Source organism: Emydura macquarii, unplaced genomic scaffold (genome assembly GCF_026122565.2).
Source record: "Emydura macquarii macquarii isolate MOO-44397 ecotype Brisbane River unplaced genomic scaffold, CSIRO-AGI_Emac_v2 contig_1002, whole genome shotgun sequence".
Lineage (NCBI taxonomy): Eukaryota > Metazoa > Chordata > Testudines > Chelidae > Emydura > Emydura macquarii.
In genome coordinates, this window is record NW_027131139.1 from 1,298,951 (window position 1) to 1,315,882 (window position 16,932).

General features: G+C 49.4%; 1 protein-coding gene across 6 annotated transcripts in view; it reads left to right on the forward strand.

Moving 5' to 3' along the window:
• WIZ (WIZ zinc finger) overlaps positions 1 to 3,934 on the forward strand; it is a 135,007-nt gene extending 131,073 nt beyond the window's left edge. For all 6 annotated transcript variants that reach the window (XM_067544605.1, XM_067544608.1, XM_067544606.1 and 3 more), the window contains 2 exons: positions 179 to 371; positions 1,016 to 3,934. In XM_067544605.1, coding sequence (XP_067400706.1) covers positions 179 to 371; positions 1,016 to 1,172 — 350 coding nt within the window. In that variant the 3' untranslated portion in view covers positions 1,173 to 3,934. The remainder of the gene's footprint in view (positions 1 to 178; positions 372 to 1,015) is intronic.
• The last annotated feature ends 12,998 nt before the right edge of the window (positions 3,935 to 16,932 follow it).

Sequence of the window (16,932 nt, forward strand, 5' to 3'; positions counted from 1 at the left end):
TCCTCCTTCCCCAGCCAATCCACTGCATGATGACCCAGTTCTTGTAGGTGGGGGTGTTGGGATCACACGGCTAGTGCCCTGGGATGGGACGCAGGGGAGGCCGTGCTAGACCTCTGCAGCGTGGGTGGTGTGTGCCTCCCAGTTGTGCTGTGTTCTGAAGATGTCTCTTCTGCCCTAGAGTTTGAACGAAGACAAGCCAAACCCCCGGAGGCTCCCCTCCCCCGAGAGGAGGAGGCCAGCGACTTCCAGCAGAAAATGGAAGAGGCTCGCCAGCCACCCCCCAGGATGAGACCGGTGCCCTCGCTGGTCCCCAGGCCTCCGCAGACGCCCTTGGTGAAGTTCGTGGGTAACATCTACACCCTAAAGTGCAGGTACGTCTGCAAAGAGGAATCCGTGCTCCCCCGCCTGGAGTGCTAGATGGTAGCCAGTCCACAGCACCCTCTCTGGTTAGACTCCTGGTAGTAGTGACTTGTCCCTGCTCTCACAGTGCAGACAGACTCCACCTACGGGATCCCTTTGGTAGCACTTTACAGTGATTCTTAATGCCACTAGCTTTCCCTCAGCCTGCCATCAGTGCCTTTAGTCTTAGCAGCCCTTTCATGCTGTGTAATCACAGCCAGCACCTAACATTCCTGGCTACAGGACCCCTCCGCACCCCTCTTCCTTTAAGGCCCTTCATAGCATTTGCCAGGTGTGGAGTTTAAGCTAACGTCTGGTTTCCAGAAAGGGCCATTTCTGTCTTTATCTGGTGCTGGGGTCAGTGGTAGGTGCTTTCCCCTAGATTGGCTTCTCTGGATGCCTGACAGTCACTGCAAAGTACTGACAGTTAATTAACACCCCCACTTCCAGCCCCTCCCCGTCTCTTTGCACCTTTAGAGTTCGGCTTGTCTCCTCTCTGTGCAGTGTCCAGAACAAGGGGGCCCTGGTCCCAACTGCAGCCATAATAGAAATATTCAATGACCGTCTCATCAAGGCTCTGACCCATTGTCGCCTCTTCCCTCCCCTCCGGGTGCAGGTTCTGTGAGGTGGAGTTCCAGGGCCCTCTTTCCATCCAGGAGGAGTGGGTGCGCCATCTCCAGCAACACATCCTTGAAATGAATTTCTCCAAAGCAGACCCCCTGTGCAGCGAGCCAGAGGCCCCCGAGGTGCAGGCCGTGGCTGAGGCTCAATAACGGATCCCTCTGCCCCTCTCTTGCATGAGCACGTTTCCGAAGGAGCAAGCTGAAGGACTCTGCTGCAGATGGGTACCAAGGGGAGGTAGCTAAATTCTTAGTGCTGGGCTCAGCAGCCTCCTGGAGCCCAGCGTCCCCTGTGCTGAGTTGCATTACACGGGGGTGCCGGCGTTCTCCTGGGGGAGAGAACCATTACAGACTGGAGATTGGACTCTGAGGGGCTCTCATGAAACAGGCGAAGAGGCTGCTGCACAGAATCCTGATGCCCTGAGGCCATGCCCCCTTCATAAAGAGAAGGTGTGAAATGAGACTTGTTTTCCCAGCCGGGAAGGGGAGCTTCCTGCAAAAGGGGATGAATGTGGGGTCATTCTTTCCCTCTAACGAATGCAGATTAGTCCAGAGACTCTGGTCCCAGGGAGGGGAGTGTGTGTGTGTTTGCTCTGTTGCGATTCAGGTTTTGATGAGAATTGTGAACGTGACGGTCCATCAGGCCATCTGTAACAAGAGAGGGAGGGAGGAGAAGGCAACTCCATCTGTATTGGTGATCGTTGTTAATTATGTATATGGCCCTAGAGTTAATGTATATTCGATTCCTTAGATGATGATGAATTTAGTTCATGTAGATGTCAGAGTCCATTCTTACTGGGTTGCGCTGCTTGTTATCCATCCCTCTCCCCCCGACAATACGTCATTGGTCACCTTCATCCCACACATTAAATGGCAAGTCATGGATTTTCTGATCCTCCACCCGTCTTGTACCGTCTACATTAGTTCTTTCCATTCCCCCATCTCCTTGCTGTCCAGTTGTCGTCCTAACCATTTCACTTGAGATTGTGCAGTGCCCCACGGGTTCCTGTTACTGTTAGCTTCACATGGCGGTGACCCGACACTAGCGGAGGGAGTAGCGTTAGGCTGCACGCTGCCTTCCTTTCCTTTTTTAGCCTTTGATTGTAGAATGTCTTAAGATATCCGCAGTGTGACCTCCAGCCCCACCTGTCTGAAGGTTGGGTGCCTAAAGTCCTCCTGGCTGAGTTCAGACATGTAAATACCATCCAGGTCTATCCCAGGAGGCGCAACAGCGGGCGTGGGTTCCAGGGTTCTCTGGGGAACTGCTGACACTTTTAGCAGTGCTACTAACACTTTTTCTGCCAATTCGGACTCCAAAACAGCAACAGTGGTGGTCGCCAGCTCTCTCCAGGAGAACCTGGACTTTCTCCACAGAGCCCTGCTCACTGTTGCTTTTTATGTCTAGCTGCATAGAACCTCGACTTTTTTAACTCTAGTTTTGTGTAGAAATAACGAGCATTCATTTTTATTTGGAATCCCAAGCTGAGCAGAGCTTGGAGGGAATTTACCTTTTAACTTTTTTCATTGGGCATATTCTGGTTATTAATGTACCTAGGAATATGTAAATTAGATTAAACTTCTCTTCTGGAAACCAAGCCAAGCATCCTACAGTGTGTGCGTTTATATTATCCAGGTAGAAGGGGGGGATCAGATGTTGTTTGCACCGAAGGTCATCACAATTTAAAAGGCAGAATTCCTTCTGTGATGCTTTGATAGATAAACCCAATTGGGAGTTTTCTATGAATTGTTACCTCTTTATTTACTGAACATAAGTCAGGTTGGAGGATTCACTTGTATGAATTTCTGCAGATGTTTTTCCAAGCATCTTAGATTTTTGCACTAGCAGAAAATCTAAACTCCACGTTACTGGTTCAGAATGAAATGGCTGCAGAAGGCAACGTTCAAACCAGATTCAGAAAAACCACGTTACCATAATTCACATATCTTCACTACAGCGATGGGCACCAATTTCAATTCACAGACTCGAAGGCTAAAGACGACCACTGTGATTGGTCTGATCTCTTGTATCCAGAGGCCGTAGGATTTTTCCCAGGAGCTGGATTAAAGCACGTCTTCTAGACAGAGAGCTAATCTCATTTGAGAATCCAAGCCATGGTCAGCTTCCTGGGAGGAAAAAATCAATGATTAAGCACCAGTTTGAACTGAATCCTCTGCTCACACGGTAACCAAACTGTCCAGAAGGGAAAGGGCAGCTCTGCCTATGCCTATTGTAGGTGTCCGAAGGCAGCCAGCAGTGAGGATTCACCCATCGAGACTCTCCATGAGCTCATGCAACACAAAGCTAAGGCATGTCCACGTTGCAAGGAGCTCAGAAACTGACACAAGGGCCCCTAGGAATGCTGGCTTTAGCCTCTGTGCACCTCGTCACGGTCAAGGCCTCTCTCCAGACCTACGGAACAGGCCAGAGCATTTCACCCAGTGGCTCCTGTATCTGGTAGTTGAGCTGGAGCATATCTGTATTCTGCTGAGAGCTGGGATTGTTGATTCATCTCATCCGCCATGGGAAACCATGTCTGTTTTCTCTGCTGTTGCCTCCCTCTCTGTGTGAATGGGTTGGGCAGAGAAAGTCAGGTCTGATTTCTTTGATCCCCCATGGAGGCCCTGTGTGGATGTGAACTGAGCTAGCCTGCTGAGGCATTTCCCACATCCAGGCCATGGGCATGCTTGGAAAAAAGCCGGGGCCAAGGTGGAGTGTTCCCTGGACGCAGCTGGTGAAAGTGAACCCTGGGGCTCAACAGAGCCCACGACTGAGCACTTCACTCCAGAGCTTTGCTGTGTAACTTCCTCCCCGCTCCCGGGCGGTCCAACCGCTTGCTGCAGCTGCTCTGTTTGGGGAGGGGGTGACTTTGGGCCCAGCCAGAGTTGGATTTGAATAAATCTTTTGGTGACTGTTACCATTGACCTGTCCGTTGTGTTTTGGGGAGTTGTATAATTCTGTTGTACCCCATTCTCCGAATCCTCCCCCCCCCCCCCCCCCCGAACTTTAGTTAAATGCCCACGAGGACATCCAGGTAACGCCTTCAAAACTCTGTTTTGAGCTTTTCTTGTTCCCTGTCATTGTCCAAGGGAAAGGTTCCATGCCGTTGATTGTCATTTTCACGGTCTTGTTAAAATCTTTTCCCTTTGAGAAAACACAGAGAGAAAAGTCGGAGCTAGACCAGGCAGCGTCTTTTCTTGCTAGGTGGTTACCGGTACCATCAGCAGCGCCCCTGAGAGCTGGCCAGCGGTTACCAGCTCGTTGAGTGCTGGGTCTGTCATATGCTGCTAGGATAAAGGCAGGCTGAATGTGGAGTTGCTCTGGTGTCTGTGCCTCTTTTCAGGTGACGGAGGAAAGGCAAGAAACTGCAGGAACTAGGGATTCACAGTCCAGCTGGAGGGCAGGACTCAGCCAAATCAGGTGGGATGAGATGCTGGTGCTTGTGAGCAGGAGACAGGCCTAGCGGGGTGATTGACTCTGCTACCTCAAGCTATGTCACTTCCCTGCCCTGCAGTAGAGCTGAGCTGTTCAGTCTGCAACCTCCAGCCACAAGGATGCAATAGCCTCGTCTCCTCAGAGCCACCCAAACGAAACACTCCTCCAGGGATTCCAGCGGAAGCCCCTTCGCTCCCTTCTACAATCCCCCAGCTCCCAATTCTGACCTCGGAGGTTAAGAATCCCAAACAGGGGGGTGTGACTATTAACCACAGCCAGCTGATCCAGGGCTCTGTATCGCCGGGTTCTGCTTCGCGGTAGAGACCAAGCCGGGCTCTGGTTACCCTTCACCTGCTTTCAACAATTAAAATCCAGGCCTTTCGCTCCACACAACCCAGCCGTGCACCTGCATCCACTGGCTGGAGTGTGTGATGAACTCCAGCGCCGCTGGCTGTCTGGCTCCTGCAGCATTTGGAAACTCGAAAACCAGAGAAGAGTTTGAATCTCACTGCACTGCTGCAGCAAGGGCAGAGGGGACCCAACAGGGGCCACCGCACATCCCCTGGAGTTGGGTGGGAGAAGCCCAGGGCAACCCTGAGTCTGGGAAGCGGGGTAGGTGCAAAGGCCAAAGGGAGCAGCTGTGGCAGAGGGTGGATGGTGCAAGCAGAGATGAGGGTGGGAGATGCAATTTAAAGGCTGGGGAGGGGCATATGATTGCCCCACATGTCTCCTCTGGTCCCTTTGCCCCTGCATCTCCCACACCTCCAAGCTGGCACCACCTTGCCCCCACTCTTCTCACAGCTCCTTCCCCACTTACTTCTCCCATCACTGCCCTATGGCGGGCACAGCCCAGGCCGGAGCAGGCTCTGGACTCCTTTTGCCCAGCAGGTAACTGCAGCTGTGGGAGAGGAGAGAAGAGGTGGGGACTCAGAGGGCTTCGCTGTTGGGTTCCAATGCTGATAGCAGAGGACGAGGGAGGATTCCACTGCTGATGGCAGAGGATGCGGGACGGATAAAGCACAACAACCAATATGATTGCAAGCAGAATCGTTTATTCCATCTTGTTCTCTAGCTTATATACCTTTTTATTATCTTTGCATACAATGGTCACACAATTGCTGATTGGCTATTATATGATTTTACCTACTTCACACGGGAACAGCTTACATATTACTGGTAGCTTCTTAGCTCACACAACTATCTTGTTTTCAACCTTAAATACTTTCTACTATCTAGTGGATGGCGGCCAAGTCCCGGGAACTCGCCGCCAGTAAGGCGCCTGAGTAAAAGTGGCCACCTTCCAGCTCCCTGTAGGCAGCCTCACTTGACCCGGTGTCCAGCACCAGGCCTGCTGTAAGTGTCCACTAGGTAGCCATCAAGTCAGGGTACAAATAATACACTCCCACACTTCGCCGCGCCCCCTCTGTGCTGCCAGCCCGGTCCCTCGTCCCTGCTCTGGGCACCTCCTAGCAGGGCTCAGTTGGAGAACTTGGTGCTGGTGCTTTTCCCAGGCACAACCCCCTCGGCCAAGCTCAGCCCAACTCCCACCAGTGCAGAAATTGGGGGGGGGCGCATGAGCCCCCTCACACATCACCCCTGGGTTCAAGGCAGGGTTGCAAAAGGGCAGTTGGGGCTTGTGCAAACCGAGTGGGTGGATGGAAAAAGGTTGGAGGTGGGCAGGGTGCAAAAAAACATGCAAAGAGATCTTAGAAGTGCAACTGAGAGACGTTCTCGTGGGGAACTCCATGTTATGTCCTAGTCCACTCATCTGCCCTGGCTCTGGGCTATTGTGATCAATAACCCCATCACCAGCCAGAGCAGGGGCCACATGGTCCCACATCTCACCCCCCCCAAAGTCCCAGGTTGTACTGCACCCTAACCCCCAGAGAGGGCCAAAACTTGGCACAGGCGTTATCCAAGTGCATGGAACCTGCCCTGTGCTCCCTGCAGTTTTGGCTTTCAAAGCCACCGCCAGCCCAGTCAGTCCTCCTCTTTCCCAACATGCTTTGCCAAGAGGCTGCCCCACACTCTCACTCCCCACCCAGAGTGGCTCAGGCAGCTTCATACCTGCTCTGTAGTGGGGCCAGCAGCCTTCCAGGGCACAGGGTAAAACTTCCAAGTTTCCTCTCAAAGCCCAGGCTGCAGTTGCCGGGGATAAATGGAGGCGCTGGCGCACGGTTCTCTCGCTGCCGGGGGTAAATGGAGGCGCTGACGCACGGTTCTCTCACTGCCGGGGGCAAATGGAGGCGCTGACGCACGGTTCTCTCACTGCCGGGGGCAAATGGAGGCGCTGGCGCACGGTTCTCTCGCTGCCGGGGGTAAATGGAGGCGCTGGCGCACGGTTCTCTCACTGCTCCCGTCTTCGGACGCAAATAGGGAGGATAAGACTATCTTGTTGAGAATTGGCTTGTTCTTGCCATGATCCTTTCCCCTGCTCCCCAAGGACAGCTCTGCCCCCCAGGTCACATGGCCACAGCCCAACATCTGTATCCAAGAGCTGTGACCCTTCAGACTCCGCAGCCAGCCACCCTTAAGTTTTGTGTGGGACTCGCACACGGCGTCTCCTGTATGAGTCACGCTGAAGACGCCATTGCCTGCTCCTTCCCCCAGCAGCATCCCTTCGTCCTGGCAGCTGGCTCGGTAGCACAGTCCTTCTCCTGCAGTGAAGCTGCTCCCAGGCCAGCTGCAGGGCAGCCACTTGGAGCTAGGGGTGTTGGCTGATGCCCAGGGTGTCCAAGGGCCGGGTGATATGCAGCCGCTCTAGCGCCCTTCTTGTATATTTTACCCGACGAGGCAGGGCTATTGCTAGCACTGAAAAGTGACCAGTGAAGCGCTTATACCTCCCAGCTAAATGCCAAGCTGTGGCTTAAGCACGTGTGTCTTTTGCTTCTGTCCTTGTGGCCCCTCTTGTCACTGAAGGCCCTGCAAGACCTGCACTGCACATACACATGGACCCCCTAATCTCCTGCTGGTCCGCACAGAGCCCTGGGTTTCCTGCTAGCCTGGTTTCTGGATCTGTTGGCAGTATCTACCTGGGATCTATTCCAGGGGGTCCCTCCAGGAGGCACTAAAAACAACATCCAGAGGATTTACATCCCCCCAAGGCAGATCTGTGTGTTAGGCTCTGGAGTGCAGCATCCAACCAGCAGGCAAGGCGGGGTGGCCAGCACACAGTGCTCTGCCGGCTTCTGGGGCAGAGGCAGGTCTCTGATTCCCTGTCTGAGGCATGTGCAGATAAAACTCAGCCACAGGCGTAGGCTATATTACAAAGGCAGGTCAACGCAAGCCCTCTTGTGTCGACCTGTTTGTGTGTCTGCACTCAAATCTGTCTCCGTTTTGTGCCGCTGCAGCGCCACAGTAAAACCAGCGCCCCGAACAGCCGTGAGCCATGGTCAACGTAGAGAGGTTGATGCTTTGCAAATCTAGACATTGCATGACTCATGTCAACCCTAACAGTCCTCTGGCAGCTGTCCCACAATGCCCCATTGCAAACTCCACTCCCGGGGTCATGGAGACTGGAAACCCTGCTCCGCCTTTAAAACCCCCTGTATGGTTTTGAAATACCTTTTCCTGATTGCCCAGCGTGGTGTGCACACCTAGCACCACTCCGTTGTGTGCAACTGCCCAGCAGGCCAGCGCCAAGCACTAGCTGCATTGCTGCCTGGCGTATACAGGAGATATTGGATGTCCTGCTTCTGGAGAGAACAGGCTGGGCAGGCACAGCTGCAGACGTGGCCATCTGCAAACAGCTCGCCCGGGGACGCAGGTGAAGCGCTCGGCAGCAGTGCCACGTGAAAGCAAAGGACTGCAGCGGGCATACCATGGCCAGGGAGGCCCACAATCAATCGTGCTGAGCCACCGAGGTGCCACAGTTGGTGGAGACTCCACCAGCACCCAAGAGACAGTCATGGATCCCTCCAAGGGCACCAAGGCAGCAACCATTCCTGTGAACAGCGTTGAGGGGGGAGATGTGGCACCGGGAGTCCAGCGATGCCATGAGCCAGGACCTGTTCGAGACTCCACGGCTGGCTAGGCAGTCCCGCCCCCTGAGCACAAACAAGCCCTACGAGGGGGAAAGAACCTCGGGTAAGTGTGTGCATGCAGTTTCTCTTCCCATCTTTAAATATAAAGGTGGCGCCCAGCCCAGCCCCAGTTAACAAGACACAGGTGTTGATTTCCCATTGATTTCCTTGTCCGAGGGAGGTAGTGGTACAACAGAGGTGGAGTTGGTATGTGCATTTCATTCCGCTCCACCTTTAAACCCCCCTGCATGTTTTTGAAATACCTTTTTTGGTTGCGCAGTGTGGTGAGCAACCTGTTGTGTAGCTGGGAGGCATGTGGAGCAGTTTGTTTATCTACTATGGGATGCCCTTTGCATCCTCCTGATAGATCGCAATGAAACGTCCATGGAGGTACTGTGCAAGCCTCTCCTGAAGGTCTCTAGGGATGGCCGCCTTATTTCCTTCTCCCTGGTAGGATGCTTTCCCATGCCACTCTAACGTGAGTTCAGCTGGCACCATTGCAGTAAACGGGCTAGCAGCGTATGGGCCTGGGCAACTTCAAGATGCCAGCACCTGCAGTGCTCTCTTGTGCCTTTGGTATCCTCAGGAGTGAGAGAGCAGCTAAAGTCACCAGTGCCTGTGGAACATGGTGCAAATATGCAGTGACAGTGCCCTGTGATTGTACCCAGGAAACAGGGCCCAAAATGTTATTGTTTAATACAAGCAAATATCTTAATGCCTTTCTCCTTTCCCACCGCCCACTCTTCATGGGCCATACGCCCCATGGCTGGGCTGGAGAATGTGCTGTGCAGAGACATTCCAAAGCTGAAGTGTCAGGAAGTGTGTCTGATTTTAAAAATATGTGGGAATACAGGAAGGGAGTTTTGAAACTTTCGATTTCCGTTGTGACTGTGAATCCAATGCTACATCTGCCTGTTTTATCTGTAGCTGCTGCCACTGCAGCCTGGGGGAGCCCCCTCCATAGCCTTGGAATGCCTGACTCTGGTGAGGAGAAAGGAGAGGACTAGAAATGACATTCAGTGAGATCCTGAAAGCTGGTGTTGCATCGGATTGCAAACAAAAGGCCTGGTGATGGCCTGGAGAGGGACAGAGAAGACAGGAGAAAATGGAGAAAGACCCAGAAGTCCCAGCATGAAAAGGAGAGGGAGATGCACCAAGACACCATGGGGCTTCTCAGGCATCAAACACAAATGGTGCAGATCCTGTTTGACTTACAGGTCTAAACGTTCCAGACTCTCCACCCTTTGGGTAACCCCATGGTAGCAATTCTCTCCACCTCTCAACATTGCATGTGACATCGTGAGCCGCATCCTTCCCCTACACTCCATGCCAGGAGACAGCCAGGACAAAGCACAGCTTCACATACACCAGCTGTGGTTCTCACAGGTCAGTGTATCTGTAGCCAGAACAGACTACACTAGTGCACTGCAGTGCTCTGATTGCAGTCTGTTCTTGGGAAGAGTTGCTCACTGGGACCTGGGTTTTGGTGTTGGGCAGAGGTTCCTGGGAGAAGTGTTTTCTTTGCATGCTGTTTGAACATCTCTTTTTCTTCATACAGCTTGGAGAATACTGTAGCTCCTTTCACTTTGGGGAAGAAGTCATCCAGTACTGGCAGGATATATTTTTCTCTCCCATCTGCTTCATTACATCTTTAAGATCCACACAGATTTATATTTTTCCATTTTTCTTTATAACCAGTACTACGGGGCAACACCGTGCTGGTGGCACAGAGATTTTCTCGATTGTGCCAATCTGCTCCATTCTCTTTAATGCAGTTTCCACTTTATGAAGTTTCCGTACAGTGTGTATGTACTCTACAGGTTCAGCATTGTCTCTTAAGGAGATTTGTACTGGATCTCCTCTCAAAAGTCCAATATCACCAAATACTCCATCGACTTCTTCCACCTGTCTCACTAGTCCCATCATGGCGGCCACACTGCAGCTGAGAAGGTTGTTGGGTTTTGATCCTTTGATCACATACACTCTGAATGCAAAGTTTTGGTCTTGTAAGTTCTTTCTGTGGTGAACAGGCCCATGCAGTTCAGGATACTTCCAGGGCTAGTCTGGGCTGTAGCAGGTGACTTCAGCTCTGGTGGGGGTTGAAGGTGATTGTAAGTCCCTGCTGAGATGACTGGGATGCCTGCTTGTGAGTTAGTTTTAAGGTCAATAGTCTTTCCATGAATCTTCAGTTTTACACTCTAAGCAGGCTCTATGTCATCCTATGCAATAGATCCCAGAAAAAATGGCTCTTGATTGTCTGTAAAACGAGTCAACTCCCTGACTGCTTTGGTGTGGCAAACAACTGCAAAATGTCCATAGTTTGTGCATTTATTACTTTTGGCACTTTTGGCTGCACATCCATCACATGGGTTATGAAATTTCCCACATTAAGTGCATTTAGTCTCAAAGACTTTGTAGTTGGCCTGAAATTTGTCCCTCTTAGCCTCAAAGGTCTTCTGATAAGTGCTTTTAGCACTCACGCTGCTGTTTACGCGTCTAAGCTAGTTTCTTGGTTTTCAAGTTTGGCAAGTTGCTCTTAGTTTTGCTGTTTTACCAGTTCAGACTGCTTTGCTATTTGAATAGCTCTGAGTAGAGTTAAGTCTCTTTTTAATTGTAGCTGCTGTAAAACATTTTTATCTGCAAGCCTTATGACGAATCTATCTCTAATATGTTCATGTTTGGCAGGCCCAGAAATCACAGTTTTCAGCCAATGCATATAAATCTTTGATAAAAGTTTCAACAGATTTGCATGCCTGTTGAATTCTCTGAGGAAGACACGTCCTTTCCTAAAACACATTTCTCTGAGGCACAAAGTACACACCAAACATAGTCCGAACCCCTTCGTGGGGGCTGACTGGCTTCAGTAAAAGTAAATGATTTAAAGGTACACTCTGTCTGCTTCCTCATAACAGAAATTAAAGTGTATACCTGGCTGTCTTGTTTCACTGTGGAGTCTGGCGGCAGTGTGGAAGCGTGCAAAGCGCCACATCCGTCCATTCTAAAGGTCTGTGAAAGCTGAAGTTTTTGGGGAATTGAAGAGTGGCATGTTGATAAGATCCTGCCAATTTTGTTGCTTTTCTTTTTTTCTTTTTCTTCTCCTGTTTGCACTATTTGTTGCCGTTTTCCTTCTGTCTCTGTTGTCCTCTGGCATTAGTTAGGCTCTCTTTTCTTATGACACCATGTCATGTACCAGGTAGGGACTGGTTATAGACCTTCCATCCCAGGGAGGTACAAGAGATGTGTTTGCTTTAAAACAAGGTGTTGTACTGCCAGGTGTATAGGAAGGTGGCACAGGGGGCCATCTAGTGGCTGAACCATATAATACAGATGCGATTGCCATTCACTTCTCGACTGCCAATGCAGCTCTCATTCTGGTGTCTCCATCCTGGAAGGCTGGGATGAGCTCAGAGCACATATCCAGAAACGTGCCTTTTCACATCTGAAAGTTCTGTGGCCCCTGCTCGTCTCCCCAAACCTGCATTACGATGCGATCCCACCAGTCTGTGCTTGTTTCTCGAGCCCAGAAGTGATGCTCCACACCATCTGCAGCTGCTCTATGAATAGTTCCAGAGGGGTAGCCGTGTTAGTCTGTATACAGCAAAAACAACGAGAGTTCTGTGGCACTTTAAAGACTAACAAATTTAATATTTGCAGACATAAGCTTTCGAGAGACTTCAGCTCTTCTTCAGATGCAGTAATACAGAAAATAGGTAACACAGAGGCAATCTCATAGATATCCAGGTGCATTGAGAACAAAGGAGGAGGTGGAGTCCGGTACTTAAGACCTAATGACGACCATTGAGTAGGAGGTGAGAATGGGTGAGCAAAGTAAATTACCTTCGGTAGTGAGATAGTCACTCCAAGCCTCTGTTTAAACCCAATTTGAATGTGTCAAGTTTGCAGATCATTTCTAACTCAGCAGTTTCTCTTTGAAGTCTGTTTTTGGAGTTTTTTTTGAGAAGTACAGCAACTTTCAGGTCAGAGACAGAATGCCCTGGGGAATTAAAGTGTTCTCCCACTGGTTTATGGATGTTGTTATTTTTTATGTCTGATTTGTGTCCATTTATCCTTGTGCGTAGTAATAGTCCAGTTTGGCCAATGTATATGACAGAGGGGCATTGCTGGCACATGGTGGCATGTATTACATTATTGGATATGCAGGTGAATGAGCCCCTTATGGTGTGATTGATGTGGTTAAGACCAGTGATGATGTAATTAGAGTCGATGTGTGGGCAGAGCTGACAACGGGGTTTGTTGCAGGGATAGGTTCCTGGTTAGGATTTTTTGTAGGGTGTATGGTTGCTGGTGAGTATTTGCTTCAGGTTGGGGGGCTGTCTGTAAGCCAGGATGGGTCTGCCGCCCACTGCCTGAGCGAGAGATGGATCATCTGCTAGGATAGGTTGTAGATCTTTAATGATGTGCTGGAGAGATTTTAACTGGGGACTGTAGGTGATGACCAGTGGGGTTCTGTTGTTTTCTTTGTTGGGTCTGTCCTGTAGTAGGTGACTTCTGGGTACCCATCTGGCTCTGTCAATTTGTTTCTTTACTTCTCTAGATGGGTATTGTAGTTTTAGGAATGTTTCATAGAGATCCTGTAGGTGTTTGTCTCTGTCTAAGGGATCAGAGCAAATCTTAAGGCTTGGCTGTAGACAATGGATCGTGTCTTAAGGCTTGGCTGTAGACAATGGATCGTGTAATGTGTCCAAGGTGGAAGCTGGAGGCATGAAGATATGCATTGCGGTCAGTTGGTTTTCGGTACAGGGTGGTATTAATGTGCCCATCCTTTATTTTTATTGTAGTGTCCAGGAAGTGGATTTCTTGTGTGGATTGGTCCAGGCTGTGGTTGATAGTGGGATGGAAATTATTAAAATCCTGGTGGAAATCTTCGAGGGACTCTTTCCCGTGGGTCCAGATGATGAAAATGTCATCAATGTAGCGTAGGTAAAGAAGAGGTGTTCGGGCCGAGTTTTGAGGAAGTGTTGTTCGAGGTCAGTATGTTGGCATACTGTGGGGCTATGTGGGTGCCCATAGCTGTGCCACTGACTTGGAGGTATAGATTGGTTCCAAATCTGAAATAGTTGTTAGTCAGGACAAAGTCACAAAGTTCAACTGTGAGGTGTGACATATGATCATCTGGGAGAGTGTTTTTGATGGCTTGAAGTCCATCTTTATGTGGAATGTTAGTATAGAGAGCTTCTATATCCATAGTGGCTAGGATGGTATTTTCTGGGAGATCACTGATGGGTTGTAGTTTTCTCAGGAAGTCAGTGGTATCACGAAGATAGCTAGGAGAGCTGGTGGCATAGGGCCTGAGGAGAGAGTCCATATAGCCTGATAGACCTGTAGTGAGAGTGCCCATGCCTGAGATGATTGGGCATCCAGGATTCCCAGGTTTGTGGATCTTGGGTAGTAGATAGAATAACCCTGGTCGGGGCTCGGGAGGTGTGTCTGTGTAGATTTGTTCCTGTGTTTCTTTAGGGAGTTTATTAAGTAGATGTTTTAGTTTCTTTTGGTATTCTTCAGTGGGATCGGACAGTAGTGGCTTGTAGAATGTGGTGTTTGAGAGCCAATCCACACAAGAAATCCACTTCCTGGACACTACAATAAAAATAAAGGATGGGCACATTAATAGCCTAGGACAATCCAGAAAGGCAAAGTTGTGCTGCCTGGCATTTGGAAGGAGACAACGGAACGAGGCATGTCCAGACAAGCCTATTTCTGCTCTTCTGACATTTAGAAGAGTCAGCCAACAGCACTAACTCAGAACTAGGATAAGTGCCAGGAGCTGGTTCAATGAGTCCCCAGGTCTCCAGCTAAGGCCATAGCAACTGGCAGGATGGGCCAGTGATTCAGGCATGAGCCAAGGACTTGGGAGACCTGGGTTCAAGTCCCTGCTTTGTCATGAGTTTCCTGTGTGACCCTCTGTGCCTCAGTTCCCCAGCTGTACAATGGGGATAATAGCCCTGTCCTGCCACTCAGGGATGAGGGTAGGATGAGCATGTTAAAGGGTATAAGGTGCACTCAATGAGGAACACTTTCTAATTTATTCAGAGATCTCAACTTTAACTGACCCACTGCCCTGTGGTATCACACTACCTGTAAGTTTAACCATTATGTTTCTCATCTTTCTAGAAGAGAATTATTTTAAAACAGAAAGCTAACTTTAATAGAAGCAATGGCATCTGGTCAAGTCAGCAAACAAAAGAATTAAAACAAATCAATCTTTGCAGACCACTTTCTTAATTTAAAAAAAAAAAAATCCATATCTGACATGCAGGCAAAAAGGACCTGGCTTGACAAATTACCTCAGAGGGCTGGGGTTTGACCTTGGAAAGAGGACCAGCAACCTCAATCTGCAGCATGAGAAAAGAAAATGTCTTTAAGCTACTTCTTCAATGGTACCTCACTTCAATCAGATTTACAAGAGAGAGATTGATTGGGGATAACTGTTGGAGAAATTGTGATGAAAGAGGAGAGCATAGGCATATACGGTGGACATGTCTTGTCATGAAGGAGTGCTGGGATACAATTCATAACCCAACTTCACGAATTGTTGGATATTTATTATCAAATGATCCTCTGATAATCCTTCTAGCACAAATGGTCACACAAACAGAAATGAAGACTTAATCTGTCATCTGCTAGTAGCTGTTCAGCTACCGATAATCTCCTAACAGGGAAAAAAATAGTCCAGCTCTAGAGGAATGGTTCAAAAATGTGGCAGGTTGTTATGGAAAAATTAATTCATCAATTACATACTCAGCAAAACAAAGGACAAATGGTTACGTAGATATTTGGTTACCTTTTATTCAATTTCAAATGGAGTGAAGTAAGGCTGCACACTTGCTCCAGTGCTGTTCAGTATGTTCTTTGCCTGTGTCCTTAGCCATGTCACAAGGGACTTGGCTCAGGAGATATACATCCACTACCAACTTGATGGCTCCCTCTTAGATCTTCGAAGACACAATGTTAAAGACCAAGACTCTGGAGAATCTTCTCATGGAGGCACTTTTTGCAGAGGACTGCCCCTTGATGGCCTGTAGACATGACGACCTTCAGGTCATTGTTGACAGGTTTTCTGAAGCATCGCAGCTTTTTGGCCCCACCATCAGTCTCGGTAAGACAGAGGTCTTATTCCAACCTGCACCTCATTCCATTGCCCCAGCACCAGCCATCTACATCCAAGGCATACAGCCAAAAAAATGTGGATCAGTTCAAGTATTTGGGCAGCACCATCTTGAGTGACAGTTCCCAGGATAAGGAAATTGCCTCCAGACTCAGTAAAGCTAGCCAGGCCCTTGGCCGATCCCAAACAAAAAGTCCTTAAACAACACAACACTCATCTCTCCACCAAATTGAAGATCTACAGTGCAGGGGTTCTAACATCGCTCCTGTATGGGTGTGTGTGACACGCTGTACTCCATGTACACCCTGATGGTGTGATCTGTGTATCATTCATGTTCACCCTTACAGTGTAACTATGTATTGTCTGATGCAAAGTATGTCATGTAAAGTGTTTTTGGAATGCTCATGACACACTGAACATTATTGTTGTGGGCACATGTTTCCTGCAATGTCACACACATGTACAGACATGAAACTCTGCTGTGTCAAATCCCCAAATGTGTCTCTTACATGGCTTGAATAGATGCAGATAAATACAACGCTGTGTTTCCATACCCAGCAGAGGCATGCATACAGGAACAATGGACTGGCCTAAGCATCTGTGATCACTTTGGCTGAAGTGGAAAAAATCATGCCCATTGTGGGACAGGGCCCATCACCTGACCCCAGGGGGTGTTGGGAAACTTGTTAAAAGCTGAAGCGTCTTTGTCTCGGGGCTTTCCCCACAAATCCATCTTCTAAGCAACACCAAAGACTGAGAATCTACCCACAGGGGGTGGGATCCTGGCTGCTAGAGGCATCATAACCAGCCTGTGCGGTAAGCTGAATACAGATTGACATAGTAATCTTAATTTAGGAGGTAAATTATCTTTTAGTTGGTTGTGGCTAACTCCTTGACTCATTATTAGTCTTTTGTTTTATATCAATCTGATTTAGATTCACTTAAAGCCTTGCTGTAGTCAATAAACTTAGTCTGTTTTATCTAAAACAGTGCCTGTGGATTGAGTGTGTGCAGAGACCTCACTTAGAGTGACAGAGCTGGTGCATAGCAATTTCTTTGATGGACAAATGTAAATGAGCGTGCAGGGTGCAGTGTACAGCACTGAACCCTGCAAGACGGCAGTTCCCAGGGTTGCATTTGGGCCTGGAGGTGTTTGCTGGAGTCCATGAGTGGCTGGCCAGAAGCACACCTTCACTAGGTCAGGGACTGATTACTCGCAGGAGGCTGGCCTTGTGCTGACCCAGGACTGAGTGGTTCACACAGCAAAGTGGGGTAAGTCGAGGCCCAGAAGTGTGGAATTGGGGTGACACAGCTACACACCAGTCCGGATTG